Here is a 25,724-nt window from a genome sequence, read left to right as displayed (position 1 = left end):
AGGTTGATTCTTTTTGGTGTTATCGGATTTTGAGAAGTTTGTGTTGCGTGTGATTGGGGATGCCATGTTGGTGTGAAGGTGTTTGTTTTGGGGAATGGGGGATGCGGTACAAGGTTGGTGGTGACGTCCAGTTTGTGGATGTTTTGATCTTGTTCGGATTATAGGGATCTGTCTGGTGTTGGTTGCTAGAGTTGAAGGTGTTTTTCTGGAACTTCACATGTCAACAGTCCAGCAGGGTTTCCTGGTGTAGCATCTTCACAAGAAATCCAAAGCTGCTAGATCACCTTCATTACCTATCGTTGCCTCATGCCGATGTCCTCGTATAGGAGCTGAGAACGAGTCTAGGGGTTCGGACCATTACGTCCATCGTGATGTCTTGTTTCCGCTAGGGATGGATATGTAACGAGAGCAAGGACCGGCGGCCGACCTCCAGCAGGGGTCAACATCACTTGTTTTGACGACAACAACAACGATAGCGAGGACGAAGAAGGCCTGGACGATGAGAACAGCAACAAGCCGACTCGAGTTGACAGCATGATCACCACATTACCGATGAGCTTCACTGTTTTATTGTCTCGAAAGCAATGCTCAAGGTGTTATCATTAAATGATGGTAAAGACAGGGGTATCTTCGAACACAAGCAATCAAACATTCCCAAACACCTTCTCATCACTCAACTTGCTCGTAGTCATTGATCCAAAATTCATACGGCGGAAAAGCTTGCCAGTCCACGAGGCCTGTGTTTCTGTGCCATCAGGGGGAGGCGCCGGTGGCCGGCGACTGGTCAGCCGCCTCTTTCTGCGAGGTCTCGTCTCTTTAGGCGGCATCGTCACGCTCGGAGGCATCTTATCATCGGTGCCGGTATCTATGAAGTACCGGAACGGCCATGTGAAGGCTGCAAAGGTGTGCTTTGCAAGCGAATATCCGGCCCTCGTCTGCAACATTATGAGGGCTATGAGGAACGGGACGCAGACGCATACCATCGTCACCGCAAAACGCCAGTCCTGCGGCGAGATGGTGAACTCTGTGATGCCAAACACGGACTAGAAGAACATGTTAGTGATCGTAACCCTCATCTCATCACACGGGAGTGAACTTACAGTGACGAATGTCAGGGGCAGAAACACCATGGACCCCAAAGTGAGGACCTTGATGTTATCCCCCTGCTCGATAGCCCGCCGGGACTCCTTGATCGAACTCCCGCTAAAGAGCTGGTCGCGCAGGTTTTCAATCTCCTTCCTCGTCGCCGCGTTCTTCGCATGCACCGCCTCCAGATCGCGACACGCCCGCTCGAGATCGAGACGCAGCGGGGCCATCTTGTCGCGGTACGCCCTGCCTTCGGAAGACTCCGGTGCCGGGTGAGGCCACAGCGTCGGGTGTCGTCCGTCCCAGAAGTCGTCGGGGAAGTTGTCGCGGTAGGCCGACAGCGTGGCGCGCAGGCCCTCGTTCACGACGCCGAGCGTATTGTAGGCCCAGAAGTAGCGCCGGATGTAGGTGAAGTGCTTGTCCTCGAAGAGCAGCTTGTCCCGCAGCCGGGCGTCGAACATGAAGTCGGTCGGGGGCGTGATGAGCTTGGCGATGCGGGCGTGGAGGGCCAGGTTGCGCTTCGTGGCGTCGCGGTATTCCGTGACGAGGGCGTCCATGAAGGCGTAGGGGCCCGAGACGAAGGTCTTGCGGACCTCGGCGTCGCCGCCGCGGAGGGTGTGCTCGTCGTCTGGGAAGGACTGGATGGATAAGAGGTGCCAGGGGGCGAAGGTGTCGAAGAGGAAGCCTTCCTGGGGACCCTCGCGGCGGCGGGTTTGCTTGACGGACTGCCGGGGTTGGCCGGATAGGGAGAGGGCGAGGATGGAGCTACATTCTGCAATGTCGATGTGGTCTCTGGAGCGTTTGTCTGCGGGACGCTTGTCGTATTTTTGCCACGGGGCGGGCTCGAGGCCGTCACCGACGACGGTGTAGTACTTGAAGGCGAAGAAAAAGCTGCGCTGCCGAAGGTGAGGCGGGGACGAGTCGCGTGCGAAGGCGCGGTGGACGTAGGCGGTCGTCTTGCCGTTGTTCTCGTGGTCGGTGATGAGGTGGTTGAGGAGCTCTGACATGTCGAAGTAGGGTGCCATGGTCATGTGGAGGGCGCCGAGCATGAGAGCCGATGGTTCCTGGAGTATGGTGACGAGGCCGACGGCTTTGCCGTCTGAGTGGATGCCTTTGAGGGCGTTCCATACCGTCGGGGCGTCGACGATCTGGCTGGATGAGGGGATCGCCTCATTCCCCCGGCGTCGGTCTGGCTGTTTCCCGACGGGGCGGGGGCTGCCTTCCTTGTCGACATCGTAGAGCTCAAAGGTTGAGCTGACGTAGCCCTGGCTTTCGTAGGCTGCAAAGTCGTCGAATTTGGTGCTTTCGTCGATTTCAGTCTGTCTTTTGATGACGTCTGTGAGGGCGATGGCAGCGCCGCCGGTGAAGTCGAATCGTTTCAGATGGCTTAGAAGCTGCGCATCCTCCCAGGAGACTCTCTCGATGAGCCTTGGTGCGGGCGAAGTGAAGGAGCCGTCAGAAGCAACGCGTGGGATGGAGACGTCTAGCAGGGGAAGGTACTCGACGTCGAGCTCAGAGTGGATGGATGAAGGAACATGCTTCTCGCGGGTGTGAGATAGTGGCTGTTTCTCAACAGAGTCGGAGAAAGTTGGGCGGCGCGAACGACGAGGTGTTGGCTGGAAGGCTGCCTCTGAAGAGAGCGTCGGACTTTGAACCGGGCTTTGGACTGGACTATGGGATGGGCGAAGGTGCGGTGAGCTTGGTAGTGTCGCTGAGGCTCTCGAGTCTGATCTCTCTCTGACAGCACCAGCGAGATACTCGTGGAGGCTTCGAAGACTTTGGAGGTATCGTTCATGGCTTGCCTCCACCGCCTTGAGAAGCTCCTCGGGGCTCTGCGAGGACATGATGAGCTACTTGCAAACAGCGAGGTGAGAAGAATGTTAAAAAATTGCTGTTGAATAAAATTCTATTGTCTCAACCACAAGAGATGAAAAGGACATGAAAGACACTGGAGACTGCGATGGCCTTTTCTACTCACCAGCCCTCCAGCCAGCTCGGTGAGGCACACCGGCGAGCTCCAGAGGCTCTATGTGCGTTAGTCTAGGCATCTCTGAGACGATCACACCAAGTGCGGCTGAGCCGCGGATCAAATCCGTGGTGGTGCGTGGGTGCAATATTCATCTTGTGGCCGTCCAAGAAATGACTCTTTCCCCAAGACTCAGGATGCGAGTATCGGCCGATGCCGAGGCAGCAACATGGCATTGGTAAGCTGGAAGCGGTCGCGGCCAACGACACCGAAACCAAGCTTTCGGCCACTGCGCCGGAGGCCGCAGTGGCCGAAGGGGAAGCACGGATGTGTTCCCCGTATGCAGGTTTGTGCGCCCCGACTGTGAGGTGACGCAGATGACGAACTGCCGGGGTTCGAGATACGCGAGACGCACCGGGGAGGGGGAAACATCAAAGTCGATTAAGACGGAATCCAAAGTGCGAGAGCGTTGCATGGGTCGGAGACGGAGAGCGATCGCAAAAAACAGGGCTGTCGAAGGAGGGCCGGTCGCGGGGCGGCTTGCGGCGGCATAGCCCGTGAAAGTGCAAATATTGCCTTGGCAGGCGTGGATGGCGCTGCGGACAGACGGATCAATGCTCGACTCCTCTCTTGAGGTGGCCTTTTTTTGTCCATGTCTGAGAGTCAGGTAGGGAGGATAACAGAGGGGGAGGGGTAGTCGACGGGGCCCACCGACCGTTTAAAAATGTCTCAATGACATGATGCAAACGAACACGCTAGATCATGTGGGATTACTTCGCCGCATGGCAATTGGCTTGCATCCGGGGTAGCTGGAACATTGAACTGGCGCTCTTTCACCGAGCGACATTTCGGGCAAGATCACAGGCCATGACTCTGGAAGCGTCGTCACGGGGCAGGCGTCAATCAGCAAATCGCCAAGCACCAAAGCACCATGTGTACAGAAAATCTGTTCATTGCCAGTTCGTATCTAATTACTGGGTATCCCCCAAGCAGCCACATATACTGTTATGGCTCTGTCATCATCCAGGTCGTTGTCTTCGTCTAAACCGCCGTATTGTGCATCATCTAATGAATACCCTCCAAGACCGGCGTAATAATCGGGGTATGAGCAAAAATTCAAGACACCAAGCACACCAAAAGGTCATCTAGTGGGTCGCGACGGCGGGCTTGGCAGGAGCAGGCTCGTCGGCCATGTCGACGTCCATGGCGCCATCATCGGCGGCGGCCTGGCCCTCGCCCTCCTCCTCCTCCAGCTCGTCCTCGCTCTCGCCCTCAATGTCAACGCTGCCGTCATCGGACATTTCATCCTCCTCGCCCTCGGCCTGGGCGGGCTCGCCGTTCTCGACACCGGCCATGGCAGCGTCGTCGCCGTCGGTCTTCTCGCCGTTGGCACCCGTCTCGAGGGCGACCTCAGCCTCTTCCTCCTCGCGCTCCTCGGCGCCGTACTCCTCATCATCGGCAGCAAGGTCGGCTTCAGGCTGCTCGGGAGGGAACTCGGCAGGGGCAGAAGCCTCGTTGTCCCTGGACACATGTCAGCTCCATCACACATTGTTTCTTTCCCCCCACCCATAGAACATACCACTTGATGGCGAAGCGAGTCACACGGGGCTTCTCGGCGAGGATGTTGCGGCGGACGCGCTCGATGATGGGCTTGGAGGGAGGCTCCGCATTGAGCTCCTCGGAGTCATACTCGTTGTTGACATAGTAGCCAACACGGACGAACTCACGACCGTCGTAGGCACAGGTCAGGAGGACGACAGTGACGCCGATAACGTCGGCGTCGGGGATCTTGGAAGTGTTGGGGGCATCGGCCTCGAAGACGAACTTGTTGGTGCCGACGGGAATGGGGCCAACCAAAAGGCTGTCAAGCTCCTGATCGTACTGGTCGCTGTGGCCCTTGGGTCAGAGAATGGCGGTGTATGTGAAAAATCCACTTTGACTAACCTGGTAGCCGAGCCAACGTAGGTGAGCTTCCACTCGAGGTCTGGTGAAAAATTGTCAGCGGGGGTGTATTGGGAGACGGAAAGATGCATCACATACCCTTCTCAAGCGACTCGAGGCACTCGAAGGTGATCTCGAACTCGTACTTGTCGGTGAACTTGGCGGGATTGTTCAGAATCTGAACGCCCAGAAGCGAGACGATAGACATCGTGGAATGTGGGTGACCTGTCGGTATGCGAGGGTAGGATGGAAAAGTAGATGCAAGAAGGTCTGCACGACCTGAGCGAAGCAGAATGTGAAGGGGAAAAAGGATAAAGTGCTGAACTGCAACGGGCAAGGCGGTGGAGGAGAGGTGTTTTGGGAAGGATGGATTGTTGACGGCGGGCTGCAGAGATGGAAAGAGAGGGTATCGTTCGTCCCGGTCAATTGCGACGGGACAACGAACGAACGTGGGACGCGCCTGCGTTGACCGCGAATTTCGCGTAGAGTGGTATCCACTACGGAAGCTAGCCGCTCTCGTCTAGCGCGAGCTGTCAGCCACCCTGAGGCGTCGAGACACGGGGCATCGCGCAGGCAACGAAGCTCCTTTGTGTGGCACGCACCCAAGCTGCCTTATCTTATCGGAGTTGCCGTCGCATCCGATGTTTATCCAGGTGACCGCCTAACTGCGCTAGCCTGATTTCGGCGCTTGCTCATCCATCAATCTTTCTCGTCGCCAACTTTCAGCCTTCCAAATTTGCGGCCCTCGTGCTTGTTGTCATTGCCATCTGCTCCGCCGTCGACCGCGGCCATCAGTGACTTCCCGAATCGCGCATCATCAGAGTCTTTACAGCTGCCTTCTTCACTTTGATTGTCTTTGACCGACCCACAAATCAATCTTTCTGCTCTGGAAGCTGCAGCGCATCTGCGCCTGCGATCCATCAGCTCACAGCCATCACGCCAACCTCTTCGTCCCAGTGCTTGCCTGCGAGAACTTTTGCGAACCGTCTTCATCGATCGACAGCATCGTTCAGATATCTGCCATATATCTTTGCGACGAACGCTGAGCTCCGCCGCCGCAATGGATTCCGAACTCCCAGAGAACGGCCAACACGTTGAGGGTGCGTCTTGGGGAGAAGAGGGATATGGAGGAGAAGAGATTCAGCATAGCGACCAACAAAGTCAAGATCCTGCCTTCTCACTTGATGCTGCGAATGGTGACCAAGAAGATGCTGGCGAATACGACCCCGAGTCGGTCAGCTACGACCCAGCCTCCGTTTCGATAACTCCAGTCCCACAGATCACAGAGTCCCAGAGCCCGACCGTTCCCACTCCGCCTGCGTCCGCGAAACCAAAATCGGGCAAGCCCAAGACCAAGGGAGGATTCCTAGTGGGAGACTCCGATGATGAGGAGGAGGACGCGTCGACTCCGGCTTCGAGCACTGTTGCTGCGCCGGCTGCCGTCGCACACAATCCTTCCCCCCTTCATGCGTCCATACCAGCTCAGAATGCCCCTGCAGAACAGCTGCACGAGGCTGTCCCTGTGAGAGCCCCCAGTGCTGCGTCTGCTTCTGCTGTGGCTCCCGCCCCTGCCCCCGCTCCCGTCCCTACTCCTGTGCCGGCTGCTCAAGCTGCCCAGTCTGTCCAGACCAGAGACCCTAATGACACGATTGGTATCTTGGAGGACCGCGTGAAGGAGGATCCTCGTGGCGATATGGATGCATGGCTATCTCTGATCGCAGAGCACCGCCGCAATGACCAGCTGGACGAGCTTCGCGGTGTGTACGATCGGTTTGTGCAGGTGTTCCCTCAAGCAGTAAGTCGAACCTCCATGAAAGAGACTCTGGTACTAAAAAGTTGCAGGCCGAAATTTGGGCACAATGGGCCCAGCTCGAGCTAGACTCAAACCGATTCCAGACCGCAGAAGAGCTCTTCAACCGCTCCCTCGTCAATGCCCCCAATGTTCAACTGTGGACTGTCTACCTGAACTACATCCGCAGGCGGTACGACCTCAACAACGACCCGAATGGCGAAGCGCGCCGAATTCTCAGCATGTCGTACGAGTTCGTCGTTAGCTCTGTTGGTATCGACCGTGACGCCGGTCAGCTTTGGAAGGACTACATCCAGTTTATCAAGAGCGGGCCCGGCCAGGTTGGAGGCAGCGGTTGGCAAGACCAACAGAAGATGGACCAGTTGCGGAAAGCCTACCACCGTGCCATCACGGTGCCCACCTCAGCTCTCACAGACCTATGGAAGGATTATGACCAGTTTGAGATGAGTCTCAACAAGACCACCGGTCGCCAGTTCATTCAGAAACGCTCACCTGCGTACATGACTGCCAAGGCATCCAACTCGCAGCTTGACCGTCTTATTCCTAGACTTCAACGGAGTACCCTTCCTCGCCTCCCTCCCGCCCCTGGCTTCGACGGCGATCAGGAGTTTATGGAGCAGGTCGACCTCTGGAAGAAATGGATACAATGGGAGAAGGAAGACCCCTTGGTTCTCCAGGAAGAGGAGCCCGAAGCTTACACAGCCCGCGTGCTCTACTGCTACAAGCAAGCGTTGATGGCGCTTCGCTTCTGGCCGGAGATGTGGGTCGACGCAGCTGAGTGGTGTTTTGCCAATAACGTTGTCAAAGACGGCAAAGAGCTTGGTTTGTCTTTCCTGACCGACGGTATCACGGCGAACCCTGAGAGTGTCTTGCTGGCACTCAGACACGGCGACCGCGTTGAGATGACATATCCTGCGGGTGACGACGAGGCGAGCAAGGCCGCTCGCGCAAAGGCTATCCGGGAGCCCTACAGCCAGGTTCTCGACAATCTCTATGCCATGTCGAAGAAGCTCAAGGAACGGGAAGAACAGGCCATTCGTAGGATTGAGGAAGCTGCGGCTTTCGATCCCAACATCAAGGACTCTATCGAGCGCAACGATGATGATGTTGATGGTGAGGCCCCATCGGCTGAACTTGCCAAGGAAGAGCGCGTCAAGGCTGTGAAGCAGGGTTTCTCGGTGCAAACCGATATGCTGAAGCGTACCATCTCGTTCGTGTGGATTGCGCTTTGTCGGGCTGCGCGCCGAACCCAGGGCAAGGGAAGCGCCAGCCAAGGTCTCCGTCAAGTGTTCATCGAGGCAAGGAGCCGTGGCCAGTTGACCAGCGACGTCTACATTGCTGTTGCCAAGATGGAGGCACTCATCTACAACGACCCAGCTGGCGGCAAAATCTTCGATCGAGGTGCAAAGCTCTTCCCGGAGGATGCTAGCTTCATGCTTGAATATATCAAGTTCTTGCACTCCAAGGGGGATACAACAAGTAAGAACTCAATCAGGCGTGTGTAGATTCGTACTAACCCATGACAGATGCCCGCGTTGTCTTCGAGACCTGTGTCAACCGCCTGACGCAGAAGGAAGAAAAGAGGGACCAGGCGAAGGCGCTCTACTCTTACTTCCACAAGTATGAGTCGCAATTCGGCGAATTGTCCTCAATCGCCGAACTTGAAAAGCGCATGTCCGAACTCTGGCCCGCCGACTCCAAGCTCGCCCACTTTGCCAGCCGCTTCTCCGTTGAGACCTTCGACCCTATCGCCTACCGCCTCATCATCTCGCCTGCTGTTCAACTGCGACCCAGGATGCTCATCCCCGTCGTTGAGCAGCCCACATCTGTGCGCCAGACTCCCATGCCTGTGCCAATTCGACAGACTGCCAGCCCCGCTCCACAGTACATGGGTGTCACCAATTCACCCAAGCGCGCCTTCCCTGGCGATGACTATGAAGAGCTCAACAGACCACGGAAGCTTGCTAGAGGAGAATCGCCTCTGAAGGGTGCTGCCGGTCGTCGTCTCGACCAACAGCGACGAAACCAAGGGGCACCACTCTCTAGAGACATTACCTTTTTCCTTGGTATCCTCCCTCCTGCCCACGCCTACGCTCACTCGCCTGATGCCTACCGCCTGAATGTTCACAACCTCGTCGGCCTTATTCAGAACACCCCAGTGCCCGACTACAGCACTTGGAAATCTAACCCGGACCCTCGTTCCAGGCAAAACAACGGTATGCAACCCCCCTCTCATGGCCGCCAGGCCTCTGGTGACTATGCCGGATATGGCGTTGGCGGACGAAGCTCTCCTCAACGGACTCTCAGTCCGTTTGAAGGTTCCGGCCGTCGTCTGGCATCTGGTTATAGAAGTTCTCCCCTTCGACCTGGTTCCAGTGGCGGATCTTCCGAGCCCGCTATACCGTTGGCAACTGCGCCTTACGACCCAAACCTGGCCTGGACCCAAACTCCCTCTGGCTTTCAAGCACCTCCACAACCATACGGAAGACATCAATATTGAACCATGGACTGACGATGAACGTAGGCAACGGTTTCCGCAGAGGTTGGGCTTAGTCGCTGGCGTTGGCATTTTGTTGTTGCACGACCCTCTTTCTGATGGCAAGAGCCTTTCGAATGGTCGCTACAGCCGTGATCTCAACGATCAACTGGTCTTCTGCTCGCGGCATAATGACTTATCGCCGTCACGCACGTGGGCCCACGACGTCAACCATTTTCTTTTTTCGATATCAGCTATGCGGGCCTTTCTCGCGATTCATGAAGGAGCAACACCGCAAGTCGACAGAGTTGTTCTGTATAATACAAAAGTTAGGGGACTGCATCGACGGGGCGTTCGGGGTGGTAGATATTCATTTGATATGCTCCCACGGGGGCATATTCTTAAACAGAAATTCGTCATTCGAGCGACATTACTCAACTCGATGGCTCATGACGACCCAAACTGGGATGACAGGTGGATAGGTAGCAGGAAAGCATCAGCTGGTTTCATGGTGAGCCAGCACCCCAATACAAATCAATCTCCTCATGTTGTCTTCCACCTTAGTTCCTTTGACTCTACTCTCCCTTCCCTTTTCTTTCATGCAGTGTCTCTGGAGCGCAGGCACCTTTGTACAGCTTGAAGAACGTCACGATAATGCAGTCACAGTGGATCTTCTCTTTTGCTGTCTCGCCCCTTTAACGCACACTCCGAAGAGCTCGACCAGCCCTCAGGCGGTGAGGAGCAAAGTCTCTGCAGCAAGGTGAAGTTCAGCAAAGACCACTCGGCTCAATGCCTCTCGACCTCTGGTGATCCCTATGAGTTGTCTTAGGGCATGGATGAAGGCTCAGCCCACAAACCCTGTTGAGTTGAGCAATATCTGCTCGGATGTCCCCTCAAGTCTGCGTCAAGCTCACCTTCGCCCAGGAAGATTTTGATTTCGATTTTGATGCCCTGGCCAAGACCCAGAGCTGAGGAAAAGCTCGGTTGGAAGTTTTATCAAACTGAAGACAATCTCAGTAGCCATCAGTCTGGTATATCGCTGCCCTTGCCGTCCCTGGCGTTATTTCTGTTGCCGCTGCCTTCGGTGTTTCTGTCGGCGCCGTCGTCTGCTTTCGTCCGCCGTCGCCGTTCCTGTCATCCATTATCGTCCGCTGTCGTCGATTTCGTCCACGTCCGTCGACATCTTCCCCCTTCAACCTTCCCATCCCCTTTCGGTTCACAACACCACAACTTCGACTTCACGACAGCACCTCACGAGAGCAGCACGAATTGCTCTTGCCGTCTCCTGCTACGGTGATACCTTCCTCATCCAAAGGTTCGTTACTGCCATCTCCGCCATACCTCCTTCCTCATCCTGCCCTCCTTCCCATCCATCATGCATCATGAACTGCTAGCGCGGTTTTGAGCCCTCGAGATATCTATATAATGCCACCTTTTTTCCCCAGAGCCTCCAACTTTTCTTCTCCACACGCACACACACACATCAACAACAGCAACTCACACTTTCACATCCAGCCCAGCAGACCTTAGTCACAACAGTCAACCACTACAAGGTAAGCCAAGACATACCTCACCCACCTTCAGCACCATACCATCACTCTATCTCTGCCATATCCATCTCCGTACACACCTGCGGTTTGCTAACTTCATCACCAGCTTCGAAAAATCAGCTTCTCTGAACTCTTCTAAGGTAAGCACAAACAGCTTGCTACCCTGCCTACTGCCGTCTCCAGATTGCCACTCCTTCCCTCCTTCATCTTGTGCTTCCTGCCTCTTGTGAGCAGCGGCCGTCCAAAAATCCCCTCAAGCACTACAAAAGGCTTTACCTCCTCCACTTCAACCCAAACTTCTTCCTCCACACAGCAACAACTCAACAACTCACTTTTCACTTTCACATCCAGCTCAAACCCAAGCAACATCCATCCATTCACATCCAAGGTATGTCACATGGTCTATGACAAACATTTGTCCTGCGTCTACATTGCTGCCGTTGCTCTCGCCTTCCCTGCTGGCATCGTCACTGCTCTTGCTGCTTCTGCCACTGCTATTACCACTGTTCCTGCCCCTGCCCGTGCTGCTTCTTGCCTCTTCTGAACGGAAGTCGCAAACAATACCTCCAAGCACTACAAAAAGGCTTCTTCTCTCCCACTTCAACACAAACTTCCTTCTCTCTCCACACACAAACAACCGCAACCGCAAACAACATCAACTGACATCTGCTTTCACAGCCTACAAACAACTTTCTCCAGACCACCGCAACAGCAACCCGCAATCAACCACCAACCACCAACAACCGACAGCCAAGGTAAGCACCTCCAAACTCGCTACTTCCTGACACCGTCATCACACTTGCCTGGCCCTTCCGGATTACTGCTTCCTTCCTTCTGTGGTCTCTTCAGACTTCAGCTCTGTCTATTTTAATTCTCCTATTCTCCCATCCATCCTTCACTCAACTCAACCCACTTCACAACACAACGAGCCACTCAACGCACAACAAATCACTTTACATACCAGAAACAATTCACGTACTAACTTCACTATCAAGATGTCTTCCGGCAGCCCCGCTCGTTCTCGCTCTGGCTCCCAGGCCGCCCAGCGTCCCAACCCCTTCGGCCCTTCGATGGGCTTCGACCCGGCCAAGCCTGAGGGCGCCCCTGAGAAGGACCACAAGAACACTCGAATCGACTTGCCCGCGGAGGCGTACACCGTCGGCGCGGATAGAAAAAACGCCGGCGAGACGCCTTTCGCCAAGCGCCCTGGATTCAACACGGCCGGCAAGCCTTGCAACCTTGAGGTCAACCAGTTCCGAGTCAAGTCCTGGAACGACAAGGCCACCATTTACCAGTACGACGTCATGATCTCGCCCACCCCGATGAAGTACAACGTCGTCTTCCAGAAGGTCTGGAAGCATGCCACGGTCCAAGCGATGCTCAAGAAGTACAAGTGCCTGTGGCTCTGCGACGGTCGCAAGCTCGCCTGGGCTCCTATTGCCATCAACCGCGGTGAGGAGCGTCTCACCATCGACCTTGATGAGGGCCTTCCCCCTCCCAAGAGCGGCAAGCCCCGCCGCAAGGATGACAACAAGTTCTTCTTCGTCATTCGCCAGACGAAGCAGATTCATCTGTCTGCCCTGGAGGCCTACCTCAACAACCGTATGGACTGGGACAATTCCGTCCTTGAGGCGATGAACTTCCTGGATCACCTGGTCCGGCAGTACCCCACGGAAAACCTCCTCTCCATTAAGCGCAATTTCTACAACGAGCATCGCAAGAAGGCCTTCGACCTTGGCAACTGCATCGAGCTTGTCAAGGGTGTGTACGCGTCCGTTCGCATGAACCAGTCCTTCAGCGGTAGCATTGGTCGAGGACTTGGACTGAATGTGGACGTCGCCAACACTGCCTTCTGGAAGGGCAACATGCAGCTGCACATGTTCGTCCGTTCCTTCCTCGAGACCTGCGACAAGAGATGGAAGAACCAGAGCCCCGATGACATTGCCAGGCTTCTTGCGCCCGTCCGCCAAAACAGCAAGAACGGCGCCGTCTTCGCCATGTCTGATGCCTTCAAGCACCTGCGCAAGCTGGCCAAGCTGCGCTTCACCCCTCGCCATCGGGGCAAGGAGGACTGGGCGAAGGTGTACGTAATCAAGGCCATTGCATTCGGGCAGGATTACGGCGAGAGAGGCGCCACCGCCAACAACATCAAGTTCACCAACAACGGCGAGGAAATGACGGTCGCAGAGTACTTCCAGAAGACCTACGGCTTCAAGCTTCAGTTCCCCAATTGGCCCCTCATCGAGACTCAGAAGGCCGGCTTCTTCCCCATGGAAGTCTGCATTATCAAGCCAATGCAGCGCTATCCCTACAAGTTGGGTCCTGACGAGACAGCTATGATGATCAAGGGCGCCGTCACGCGTCCCAACGTGCGCAAGGCGGACATCATGGAGGCGAAGGCCCAGTTGGCGTGGAAGGATGACCCCTACCTCAAGCAGTACGGTGTCGTCTTCGACGAGGCTATGGCGAAGACCCAAGGCAGCTTGCTTGAGCCCCCCAAGATTCAGTATGCGAACAACGTTGTCAGCCCCATGTTCGCCGGCCGCTGGGACCTTCGCGGCAAGAAGTTCTGGGTCGGCAACCGTCAGCCCCTGCAGTCCTGGGGTATTCTCATCCTTGAGGACTCGACCAGAAAGCCCGCTGCCGACCAGTTCGTCAAGATGTTCAAGCAGACCTACACTGGTCATGGAGGCAAGATTCTGAAGGACGCTGTTGTCATTGACAGCGAGTCTAGACAGGGTGACATGGCCTTGGCCTTGGCCAACGGCTACAAGGCGATCAAGAAGGCTACGGGTATGACGCCCCAGCTGATCTTCTGCGTCCTGCGCTTCAACAACGCTGGCTCCTACGAGCGCATCAAGAAGTCTGCGGACTGTCGCTTCGGCGTCCTCACCCAGTGCGTTCTTGCCCGCCACGTCGAGAAGAACCAAGGCCAGTACCACTCGAATGTCGCCATGAAGGTCAATGCCAAGCTGGGCGGTATTACCTGCCGCATTCCGAACCAGAAGCTTGGCCCGAACAGCAAGGCCCCTGCCTTCTTCGAAAGGGTGACGATGATGATTGGCGTTGATGTCTCCCACGCGACCCCCGGCATTGATGCCCCTTCCATGGCCACGATGACTATGTCCATGGACCAGGACGCCACCTTCTACGCCGCTGCAGTCGACACCAATGGCTACCGGGTTGAGATGCTCTCTCCCGTCAACACTCGCAACTTCCTGGCCCGCCTGATGCCTACCTGGCACAAGCGCATGGGTCACCCGGCTCCTCCTCCCCACATCATCTACTTCCGCGATGGTGTCTCTGAGGGCCAGTACGCTCAGGTTCTCGAATACGAGATCGGCACGCTGAAGGCCATCTTCAAGGAGAAGTACCCCGGCGCGACCCTTCCCAGGTTCACCGTCATCGTGGCTACCAAGCGTCACCACGTCCGCTTCTTCCCCCAGCAGGGTGACAAGAACGGAAACCCTCTGCCCGGCACCCTTCTCGAGAAGGAGGTCTGCCACCCTTTCTGGTGGGACTTCTATCTCTGCTCGCACGTCGCCATCCAGGGCACGGCCCGCCCTGTCCACTACACTGTGCTTGTCGACGAGGCCAACATGAAGCCTAACGATCTGCAGAAGATGATCTACGGCCAATGCTACCAGTACGCTCGTAGCACCACCCCCGTCTCTCTGCACCCGGCCATCTACTATGCCGACCTGGCTGCCGGCCGCGCTCGTGCCCACGAGAACATTGCAACTTCCCAGGGCTTCCGCAGCGGACCCAAGGCGGCCGAGATGGTCGAGGATTACGGCGCTCGTGGCCAGAGCATGTTCGACGGCGACAGACCTACCGAAGCTCTTCAGCTTCTGCCCCTCGGCGGCGCCAGTGGTGATGCCGATCCCGCCTCGACCGAGATGTTCAGGAACACCATGTGGTACATCTAAAGGCGACACAGGACGATGCGGAAAGATGATGGCAGGGAAGGCAGAGGAAGGGGAGACGACCGTAGCAAATGCGATGGCACAAGAGATGATGGCACAGGAGAAGATGACAATGGCACGGTAGACGAGAAGATTCAGGACAGCAGAGATGATATCAGAGAGGAAACCGGACATTGAGGAGATTCACAGCAGAAAATGGTTAGCTAGTTCAGGTATTGAGCTGCTTGGGCGCGCAGGCACTAGATAGCGAACTTGTGGTAATTTCTGAAATCAGCTGCATGTACGGGACTACGTGACGTGACAATCGCTTGCATGGAAGCTCATAAACAAAGTCAGACTTGGTCGAGTTTGAAGTTATTTTAGGGGGACTTTTGATCAAGTCAGCGCGGGATGTTCGAAAGACCACGTGGGTGGAATCGAGAAGTTTTATCGGAGGAGTCTGAAAACGGGAGTCAAAGAGGTACCTCGAACAGACTCACAACAGACACTAATGGGAAGCACATTTCAAGTTTCCTCAGCTCCGTGTCATAAGTGGAGAAAGATGCCTGCTCGGATTCAATTGAAAAGCCATTCGGCCCTTGGGAGCGTCAAAGTCAGTTGTGTTTACTCTGGGGTATCGACAGACATGTAGACCCATACCCCCTGGAGAGTATCGAGATATTTAGGGAAAGAATTTGAGACTTCATGGGAAAGTCTCGTCTTTGCCTTTACAAAGGTGTCAATTATCATCGGAGAAAGGATGCTTCATAGTACAAAGGCCCCGCCCGCCCCCTTGTGTCTAACTCACGATCTTCCCATCGCAACATCCATAAAACATTTCATCTACTCTACGTCAATCAACTACACCCGAATAATCATTAAATATGACTGGATCCAAGACATGCGAATTCAAAATATCTGGAATCAGTAACAAAAGTCCCGAATTAAAGACATGTGGTATTTCCAGAGACCATGATGGGAGGACGCATGATCACCACCATTGCTTGGCAAGGCAGGAACGTTTGCTCGCCAAATTTCTTAGCGGTTGTATCATCTTCGCAGTGGTTTCGATCTTTTACATGCTTTTGTTTGTGGTGATTGCACCTGCAAATGAAGTTGGCAACATGTCGAAGAGGACGACTGCCAACAGGGCAGCCACGGAGACCGTCACAGCAACCCAAACCTCCACGACAACCATCACGACTGGCATCACGGCAATCCTTCCCACGAAAACGAGAACGAGCACTGTTACTGTCATTGCCACTGCAACGCCCACCCCATCGGCTCAGCCAGATGACACACAGTACCCTTTGACGTCCCATGGAACGCAGTCCGACATCGACTGGCTCTCAAATACCATTTTCGCCCCGATCCCCGCGCAGATCTTGACGCCGCCCAAGAGAGTCGTAGACGGCTACTTCGATCACAACTACTGCGGAAACTCCCTGCGCCCTTTCGACTTCACCAAGAGCAAGCCCATGAATCCTACGGAGCTGCAGCACAAGATCGGAACAAAGATGCTGCCGATAAGGGAGGGACGTTACGTCGGCGACAGACACTTCGATATCAACATCGACCTCAGATTTGGAGCGGAGAAGGCCAAGGAGCACAAGCAGAAGGTCTGCGGCATGCTTCGCAAGTCTGGGGGCGGATTCATCCTGCGCAAGATTGGAGGAAGGGAAGGCTACTCGTACGAAGCCATTCTTGACGACAACGCAATCGTGGAGATTGCAAACATGGAGGAGGTTTCTGCGGTCTTTCACCACCAAGTCCCGCGGGATCGTTTCCGTAGCAAGGAGTAGACTTGGTGATTTGGGGGAGATGGGCGTTGGTCATTGGAGCTCATTTTTTGGTACTCTAGAGAAATGCCTGGGCATTATGGGGATCTAGATATCTCCTCGAAAACTAGATTGGTACATATAATGAGAATGAGAGTTCTGTCTATACTATCGTGATCAACGAAGCCTGTGATGAAACCGTGTCGGTATGCAACCTTGCTCATCAGGAGAATGCCGTCGGAGAAACGGTGCGAAAGTCTCAAGCAACCCCAGCTGTCGGCGATGAAGAACGCAAAAGTTTCAACTGTACTAACACTGACTTCTTATATTTTAGAGTTTGGTGTTTTCATGGCAAAAGCTATCAAAGGTGGAAGGTGTACGGGAGACACGTATACCGAAGCTGACCACAACCATCCAGGCGTACATATCTTAAAGACCAGGTATCTCAAGGTACTTTTAGTCCAAAATTTTTATAAAGTAGCTCTCTCAGTCATTTCTTATCAGTTGAATTTTCCCTCCAACACCACCGCATCACCATCAATCTCCTCCGATCTTCTCCGATCTTGATACCTTCACATACATCAAGAATATCAATACTTACAATGACTCGCCAAGCTGTACAATACCGATTCATAGATCGAAAGATTGGTGAGTTCGCGGTTCTGTTCATTTGCGTCGGAATGTATCTGTATCACCTCAATTACCTTGCGCTTCAAGCTCTCTCACGCCCAGGGCAAACTACTGATGGAACTCACGTCACTTACAACTGCACCCACCACATCGTTATCAACACGATTAACGACAATGACTCCTACGCGCCCCTCAATCCAACATCAGAGACAACTGAGCCCCCGATCTCCTATGCCACGTAGACGCTGGCAGACGACATTGGAAGTATGCCGTTTTGGATGTGGTTCGGTGGACCAGAACCACCTGATTGGTGCGGATCTCAACTGTCGCCATACACGGTAGCACATCAGCCATACGATTACCGTAAACTTGAAGAACGACTCGGCGACAAATTGGAGACGTTTCAGGATCCAGGAGTTATCATGAGAGGGCTCTTCCGCATTTTGCTCGACCCCGGCGTTTTCCCTTCTCCGCCATCTTCGATGACGGTCAGCGGAAGGCTTTCAGCAGAGGATTATGCAAAGACGGAATCGTCCTACACGAACATGGTGAGGACCTACGTCATGACGAAACGCAACATTATGGCTACACACATCACCGCAGTCTGTAGCATCCTGAAGAAAGACAGCGCCCAAGGCGTCGTGAAGAACTTCGAGGCAGACACGCTCAGGACCATGAGTTATGTTGGTGCTTTTGATGAAGATACACTGGTGGCGATTTCAAGTTTGCCTGGGGTGGCCAAGATTGCTTTTGTGCGTGCGGATGGGAAGCGACGATAGGTAGTGTTCTTCGGGTCGGTCAGTAAGAGTGTCATATTCAATTTTGCTAAACTAAAAAAGATATCCCCGATGCCCTGGGTTCTTCTGGCCGCCACTAGGGATCTAGATTTCGTCGGCCACTGTCTACCGACACCAACACCGGAGTTGAAGAAAAACAACCCTAAAAGCTTTCCAATAAAGATATGTTGCAATTCACTGACTTTTCTTTGTGCTGTCGAATTCCAATAGCACTAACTCTCATCGTTGTGTTGCCAAAGGAGGTGTTTTTCTTTGTCCGGGAAGACCTGGGCTAGTCGTACCTGAGATAATGCTCTCCCAGCCACGTTTCCAGCTGGGCTTCCGCTGGTGCCGCTGACTAGCGGCATCAGAATTTTAAGAAAAGATTCTTCTGATGGGATAGGAAGATGTCTATCTCCTTTTAAAGGGGCGACGAGCAGACCCTGCCCCCTAACTCCTATTGCCCATCGACAACACCAAGATGACACGCAAGGCACCACAACCGTATCAGGGGACGACACCAGGAAAGGAGACACACAGCTGGAGCCCTCAGATGACTCAAGAGGCAAAATTCACAGGCCGAAACTACTTCCGAACCCTCATCGTTCTATGCGCGCTGGTATCCTGCTTGATCGGCAGCCAGCTGCTCAGCATTTCAAGATGCGCCGGGAACTGCATCCTCGAACACGCAAGCCCCATTGTCCCGTCCGTGCCGGTCGAGACAGCAGCACCGTTTGAGAAAGCCGACAACCCCTTGAAGTGGTACATTGCCATCGGCTTCGGCCAAAACCGCTGCGTGGGCTCCATCTCTCCTTTCGCTTCGCCTCAGACGAATCGGTCAGACCCCGCCGAGCTTCTTCAGCGCATCGGGGACAAATTCAAGTCTCGCGGTGACGGGATAGCCACTTTTGACAAACACTACACCATCTCACTCAAGTTGTCGGAGGCGGAGGTGCAGAACCATCTTGATACGGTGTGTGCCTTGCTCAAGGTGCCTGGGGCCCGTGGGTTCATCAGCTACTGGCCAGGAGAGGGCGGGAGTCTCAAGTACTCGAACTACGTCGGCGCTTTTGACGACGACACGCTGGTGATGATCTCCAAGCTGGCTGGGGTTCTCCAGATTCTTCCGACTTTGGCTTCAGGCGACAGGGAGAGCTGGGTGAAGGAGATTGGGGCTGATGCGAAGGGGGGCAATGATCCAGGTCAGGCTATCAGAGAGAAGGTCGGGCATGCTGCAGCGTGGTTGAGGTCTTGAAAGACGAGATTTAAAGTTCGTTAAACTTCATCACTTTTTTGTATTTAAATTTTGCAGATTCAGTGTGCAAAGCCCCAATCTGTAGAAACGAAGTCTATCTTACTGAACGACCTTGCAAAAGTGACTGGCGTTATGTTTCCACCCGCCTTATGCCGCTACCTTGTGTTCTCGTCTTTGGTATTTAACGGGACGCGGAACATCCCCGTCACACCTTGAACGACCTGTCTTGCTACTGAATATTCGCAGAATTTCGCGCTCAATATGAGTAGGCACTCGATACAACGACACCACAATGCCGGAGGCTCCTCGGGCCGCCTCGCGCAAGTCGTCCAATTCATCGCCCACGTCAGCATCATCCTCTGCGCCTTGGGCCTCAGCACAAAGCTGGACTGGCCGCCCTCCATCCGAACGGCAATCAGCAAGGCCGACATCACTTCACATATGCGTCCCGCGACCAAACCGACAGACCGACGCCCTGCTACGATCCCGCTTGCGACGGTAGGACTGGAGTATCCGTTCGTCCAAGATCTAAGCAAAAGCCTCTGCCATGATCCAAAGTTCTCTCGAGAGCATCCTACACGATACAGGACGAACGAGATACCGCAAGACGCCATGAACCTCCAGGATGTTTATAAAAGGTTGGGAAATAACATCACTCGGGCCAACGACGGCGACAGAATCGAAAACCATGGCTATAAGATTTGTTGCACACGGAATGCACACCCTGGCTACGCATCTCGGCCAGATCTGTCGTCTTCTCAGAGAAACCGGAGTTGCGGGGGTGGTGATGTCGTGGCCTCATCACATGTGTTGGAGGAAGGCTTGTCAGATGACTTATTCGGGGTATTTTAGCGAGGATGCAATTGTTGGAATCTCGAAGCTGGATGGATTCATAAAGGTTGAGCATCTTAAAGTCAGACGAAAGAAGACCGCTTTTTGAGTGGGGATGCAACCCCTCCGGCGGAACATGTATATATATTTCCACCTCCTGTGGGTCACCGCAATGAGCCAAACCAACCTTATCAGTTCGCACTTGTCAAGGTGTACAAAAGCTACTTAAGGGATATACTCCCAGAGTTCCATGAACCAGACGAGATTCAGACGGTAAACGTCCAACTCACAGATTTCCGCCGCGATCCTAGAATGACGAGACTGATCAGATCAAACTTCATCACGATGCGCGGCCTTGTCAGTCTTTCGCATCTCATCCTCACCATCATGCTGTCAACTTGGATCTGGAAACTGAGATCAGAGGTCGGCGAACTTTCCTCCAAGCTTTCCTCCAACACAGCACCCGTCAACATCACCGTGCCATCAGAAGCAGCGGCGACGGCCGTTACGACTGAGGACAACTCCATTTCCATCGTACCCCACCCACGTCTCCGTTCCACCCACGTCTCCGTTCCAACGGCGATGGCGAGGGCATGTGGAGATGGCCGGCGTCGTCCAAGACATGCACCGATGACGAGTGCAGAGAAACCGGCGGGCTGCCCGCTAGGATGAACCTCGACGATATATACAAAAGGGGATCAGGCGTCATTGAGAGGGCTCAGGGCGATTGGGAGGTCTACAACCACTATTTCAAAATCTATCTGCGGCAGGAGGAGCTTTGGGACAAGTTCAAGCACTTGATGGGGCTTTCAAACGTCATTCGGAGTGGTCATGCTTCGGGAGTCGTGACAGACCAAGTAGGACTGATGCTTTTCGACAAAGACTACTACAAAGGCTTCTTCGATGACGACACCATTGTGGCTATCTCGAAGATGGAGGGCGTGAAGAAGATTGAGTATATGAGAAAGCTTGCAGGAAATGAAAGGCGATATGACGACTACTTGTCTTAACAGAGAGCTCGTCTCGGGTAGTACTACATGTGCGTAACTCTCCACACTTGCCTCAATACAGTCGTGTCCAGCGATTTTCCTTGCGGCCCCATACTCTCGCCTAGCTGCTTGTTTACCGACTTACCAGTCGTATTGTATTGTCACTGTTTTTGCAACATTGCACAGCGGTCATTGACATGACTACGCCGCCACTTTTTGTGATTGTGAACATGACGCCCAAATTTACACCGGCACAATGCCCAACGTCAGATACCCCTCTACCCGCAATAACAGCAACACGCTCATCATCGACGGTCACTGTAAGATGGCCGAGTCGCACCCGGGCGAAAAATTAGCCGTCGGAGTTGCCGCTGGGCTCAAGCTAGCTGGGCTTGTGGTCCCACAAGGAATTAACTCATCAAGAAGAGCAAGATAGACAGAAGGTTGAGGATCTCGAAGCCGTTGCCATTGGAGACATCCCGGCGAATGCCACTTCCCTTGCACGAGTTGGGTTCATTAGGAGACATGCGCAAGTCGCCGCCGGCAGACACTACTACCCCGACGTCCGCGATGCAGACCGAAACCATACGACTTGTGGAACTACAAATGTATAGATCAGGCTGATGGCAGTCTTTTCGAAACAAGGCTTTCGACAACCAGCTCAAAGTCGGGTCGTCCTTGGTAAAGTTGACATTGGCTCTAGCTTCATGCTGTGAGAAATGCGGCTACGCCACATATGCGCCACCAACCGTTGGATGTGAAGAAACCTCGTGCCAAAAACGCCTGCTCAGGCGACCGACCAGGTACGTGGCCCGCAACGACAATCACTGTTCACTCGACTCGAGCTCTCTAACTCGAATGCTTGGATCCGTAACACATGGCTCTTGGTGTAACTTGGTATAGTAGTACATGATCCTCATCAACTCGGGAACAATAGACATGAAGAGAAGAAACAGTATCGCTCCTTTTTTCCAATACAAAAAATAGCAATCGCGGCAGACAAGACACCACTTGTGATTTTAGTTCCCCGCAAAAAGACCCCGATGAATCGACCCCACAAGAGCTCTCCGCCCATGTCATCAATGCAACCCACACAAGCAACCCACATCTCGGTGTATTATAACCCGTGGCCAGCACAACCTCTCTTTCCGTCCCTGGCTCCGCTCGTTCTGTCCCTCCTCCTCCTCCCCTGGCGCTACATCCCGTCAGCGACAGTCACCTATTTTGAGCTGACGACCACGTTGGGGATATCGAGGCTCTCGCCCTTGGTGTTGGTGTTGGCGACGGGCATCTCGCGTCCGCTCTCATCCGCAAAGTTGGAACTCGCGCGGCGGCTAAGCGTCAAACCCGCAATGGAGCGCGCATTGGGGCCGTAGTTGATGTTGCTCGCCTTGTCGAGCGTCTCCTTGCACATGCGCAGGAAGACGGCGCCGAGCTCGGGGCGGTGCAGGGGGATGAGGCTGAAGAAGAGCGAAGCAGTGATGCGGAAGAGAGTCTTGCGGTGGAGGCGGACAGAGTACGTCTCCTCAAGAAAGGTGAAGAAGACCTCCTGCAGCTCGTTGAGGAGGTCCTGGTCGGCCTCATCAAGTAGGGGCGCATCAGTCTCCAGGGCACCACGAAGGTCATGGTTGTTTGCGCTCATGAAGAGGATGTGGTCGTAGCCGCAGAGAGACTGGAGGACCTTGCCGAGGTCGTAGTGAATGTCGCCCTCGGGCGTCAGGGTGTTCTCGAGCTGGCAGCGCACGTCGATGAAGCTGACGAGCTTCTCGTCCTTGGAAAGGATGGCGTTGCTGAAAACGGGGTCGCCGTGGATAACCTGGGCGTGCACTCCCTTCTCCTCAGCCTCGTATGTGTCGAGGAACTCGTTGATGCGAGCAAAGAGGGAGCCGGCCAAGGGCCCAAGGGCGTCGTACTTGTCCTGGTCCTTGTAGTAGCGGCTGCGCAGCTTGGAGCCGTAGTTTGCGTAAATGTTAACACGGTGGTTCGCGCGCGCCAGGGAGTGCTCCTCAAACTTCTTCTCCAGCGCTGAGGGAATCTTGAGAGTGGCCTTTTCGGTGCTGGCGGTGGTGTGGATAGTGTGGAGGGACTTTAGGAGGGAGATGAGGCGGCCCTTGGTGATGGAGCGGCCGACCAGCAGGTGAGAAAAGGTCAGACCGCGGCGGTTCTCCATTGTGATGTTGTAGATGGAGGTGTCGGCAATGTAGTCGACATTGTAGACGGTGGGGAAAATGTGGGAGATCTCGGAGGGCATGTGGGAGTAGAAGAACAGCTCGCCGAGAATGTTCTCCGATTTGCTCGACTTAATGACCTTGTCGCCGATAATCTGGATCGTGTTGAAGTCGCGCGCCGCAATCATGCCGGCCTTCTTCGCCTCCTCGCCTGCACTGGCCTCCTCGCCGATTAGTGCGGCAGGGTCCTGCTCGTCCAGCAGCCAGCCGATTTCCCGCATAGTATCCAGGTTGGCATTGACCGCCAAGTCGTCGACGTAGACATCGGCGTAGGGCTTGCCGAAGTGGATGTCGTGGTACGGGATCTCGTACTTGGCCAATTGGGCAAAGGTGACGGGGCCGACGTCTGCGAGCACGGAACCAATGTTGCCCTTGTGTGTTCGCATGCGACGAGCGGTTTGCTGCCGTCCGGTTAGCGGTCGCTCATCCCTGCCAAGCGCCAAGATCGACTTACAATGATAATGTAGTGGCCCGCGTTGTACAGCTGCTGCACGAGACGAATGTTCTTCTCGATGGGCGGGCACGTCGAGTAGTCGCCAGGAATGGCGGGCACACCGACAAGAGTCATGTCGAGGTCGAAGCAGAAGCGGCGCTTCTTCAGCTTGATCGGCAGGTTCGAGGTGTCGGACTTGAGAAGCTTCAGGAGGTCCTGAAGCTGCTCGGGAGTGCCAACGACGCTGAAATCCTTCGTCTTGACGGGCATGCCCAGGTAGGGAACACCGTTCTGGATCATGAGGGCAATCATCTGCGAGGTGTAGTACTCGCCCACCTCTGAGCCGTCGGGCCTCTTCATGTCGAGGTTCTCCGAGGCCCATGACTTGAGCTGACCTGCCGTAGGGAAAACGTATGCGCCCGTGTTGGCCTTGTTGGAGATGGCCTTCTTTTCTTGAATGTCTACAATGCGCTCCAAACCGTCCCTGTTGCTGTTAGCACCGCTACTTTCCACATTCACATGCGACTCACTTTGTGGCCTCGGTCTTGATGTATGAGAAAATGGGCTTGTCGCCGACGTCGGGGAAGTAGAAGCAGCCGCCATGGCCCTTGGGCATGTTGCGAATGTCCTGGAGGACGTCGGCCCAGTAGATGGTGTCGCAGTCGAGGGAGACAGTCTTGCGCTCGAGGTGCTTCTTGGTCATGCTCTGGGTGACAATGTACAGCTGGAAGGCGAGAGATTAGCGACGTGGGCCTCGCACTTGGCTCTGCGCACTTTGCCCCTCCATTGGCGAGCGGGCGCAAGAGAGGAAACAGTAGCTTACCGTCTCGCTGGCACCCTTGGTCTGGTGCCGCAGGCGCAGCAGCCTGAAGTCGATCTTGGAGAAGGTCTTGCTGACGAGCTGGCCGATTCTGAACTCGTCGTCAATCTCCTCGTTGACCGCCATCCACAAGGTGTCGCCGGGCTTGAGGCTGAGGTTGTCGATCAGCCATAGCAGCATGGGACGGCCGACGATGTTGATGAGAGGCTTCGGGTAGCGGTAGCCCTGCTTGGCGAAGCGAGAGCCAATGCCGCCGATTGGGATAATTACGTTGATGGGCTCATAGTCGAGGTTGTCGCCGTTGGGCGCGGCTGCCGCCGCTGCTGTCTGAGGGGCCATTGTGTTGGTTTGACGAAGGGATCAACGGCTACGTTGCAGCAGTGTGTCCTCTCGCCGGATGCGAAAAGGAGTGGTGGAATGGTCAAAAAGCCACTTGAGCGCGTGGGCGGGCAGAATGCGTTCTGGACTTTCCCTCTGTCGCGCAACGATGGGAAATGTCTCTGAATTCTGGTGGGACCGTGGCGGCGGTGAGGTGAGACTTTCAGAAACCACAGCCGAGAAACAAGATGTCGTCGCACGGCGTTTCCAGCGAGGGATGAGATAGATGCAGATCTCGACAAGGTTCCAACCTAGCTCACGGAAGAAAAAGAAACAGGTAAAATGTGAAGCTTGAGGTCGCGATGGGGAGCTTAGGAAGAAGCACGTAAAAGAAAAAGGTCCGGTAATGGGGCTAGGTGTAAGGTGTCCCTCTCGTGTTACTCCGACTACATTTCCCTACTCTGGCTACTCTGGATGGATGGACAGCATGCCGTACAGACTAATAAGGTACGTATCCCGGCCGGCAAGAAGCACAGTGACAGAAGTGACCACGGTTGATTTGGGGACACGATCGCTGTGAAAGCCGACAGGGGAGAGCAACTTGCTGCGCGGGGGTCGAAAAAAAAAAGTTCGGCCCTCATTCTGCGAAAATGGGCTAAGCTATTTTAATTTCCTCCAACTCGAACAGATCCAATGCGGGCGGCAGCGGCAGCAGCAGCAGCAACATCAGCGGCAGCCGGCCCCCGAGGGCCAAATCATCATGTAAAGCCCATCCATTTGGGGGTCTCTCCGCCTTGAGCTCCCTGTCGTGCCCCTCTATCGCTGTTGCCCTGGGCTTACATTTTTCTTACACTGCCCGCAGGCTGCATGCAGGCAGCATCTTGGAGGACAAGGATAGGGGAAGCGCCCCTCAGGGGTCCTTTCGCGCGCTG

At 54.7% G+C, this 25,724-nt stretch overlaps 6 protein-coding genes across 6 annotated transcripts; 3 read left to right on the top strand and 3 right to left on the bottom strand.

Annotated features, from left to right (window-relative positions):
* Positions 1–644: 644 nt before the first annotated feature.
* Positions 645–2,930, bottom strand: CGCA056_v006537 (uncharacterized protein; the record flags this gene model as incomplete). The annotated part of the gene is made up of 2 exons (XM_037321786.1): positions 645–1,043; positions 1,101–2,930. The coding sequence occupies 2 exons, from the start codon at positions 2,928–2,930 to the stop codon at positions 645–647; spliced, it is 2,229 nt and encodes a 742-aa protein (XP_037178814.1).
* Positions 2,931–4,197: 1,267 nt separating this feature from the next.
* On the bottom strand, positions 4,198–5,201 carry ASF1 (Histone chaperone ASF1; the record flags this gene model as incomplete). Its single annotated transcript, XM_037321785.1, has 4 exons — positions 4,198–4,573; positions 4,632–4,940; positions 4,997–5,036; positions 5,093–5,201. 4 exons carry the CDS (start codon positions 5,199–5,201, stop codon positions 4,198–4,200), a joined length of 834 nt encoding a protein of 277 aa, XP_037179705.1.
* A 10,417-nt stretch (positions 5,202–15,618) lies between these two features.
* CGCA056_v006535 (uncharacterized protein) lies at positions 15,619–16,536 on the top strand (the record flags this gene model as incomplete). Its single annotated transcript, XM_037321784.1, has 1 exon — positions 15,619–16,536. One exon carries the CDS (start codon positions 15,619–15,621, stop codon positions 16,534–16,536), a length of 918 nt encoding a protein of 305 aa, XP_037178810.1.
* Positions 16,537–18,399: 1,863 nt separating this feature from the next.
* On the top strand, positions 18,400–19,173 carry CGCA056_v006534 (uncharacterized protein; the record flags this gene model as incomplete). The annotated part of the gene is made up of 1 exon (XM_037321783.1): positions 18,400–19,173. The coding sequence occupies one exon, from the start codon at positions 18,400–18,402 to the stop codon at positions 19,171–19,173; it is 774 nt and encodes a 257-aa protein (XP_037178813.1).
* A 1,176-nt stretch (positions 19,174–20,349) lies between these two features.
* On the top strand, positions 20,350–21,014 carry CGCA056_v006533 (uncharacterized protein; the record flags this gene model as incomplete). The annotated part of the gene is made up of 2 exons (XM_037321782.1): positions 20,350–20,538; positions 20,595–21,014. 2 exons carry the CDS (start codon positions 20,350–20,352, stop codon positions 21,012–21,014), a joined length of 609 nt encoding a protein of 202 aa, XP_037178801.1.
* A 1,198-nt stretch (positions 21,015–22,212) lies between these two features.
* On the bottom strand, positions 22,213–24,813 carry CGCA056_v006532 (uncharacterized protein; the record flags this gene model as incomplete). The annotated part of the gene is made up of 4 exons (XM_037321781.1): positions 22,213–23,622; positions 23,676–24,138; positions 24,185–24,378; positions 24,478–24,813. The coding sequence occupies 4 exons, from the start codon at positions 24,811–24,813 to the stop codon at positions 22,213–22,215; spliced, it is 2,403 nt and encodes an 800-aa protein (XP_037178805.1).
* Positions 24,814–25,724: the final 911 nt, after the last annotated feature.

This window comes from Colletotrichum aenigma, assembly GCF_013390185.1.
Source record: "Colletotrichum aenigma strain Cg56 chromosome Unknown KSG_Cg56_contig04, whole genome shotgun sequence".
NCBI classification, from domain to species: domain Eukaryota; kingdom Fungi; phylum Ascomycota; class Sordariomycetes; order Glomerellales; family Glomerellaceae; genus Colletotrichum; species Colletotrichum aenigma.
Note: the sequence above shows the minus strand (reverse complement) of the source record. Positions and strands in the feature narration are given on the sequence as shown.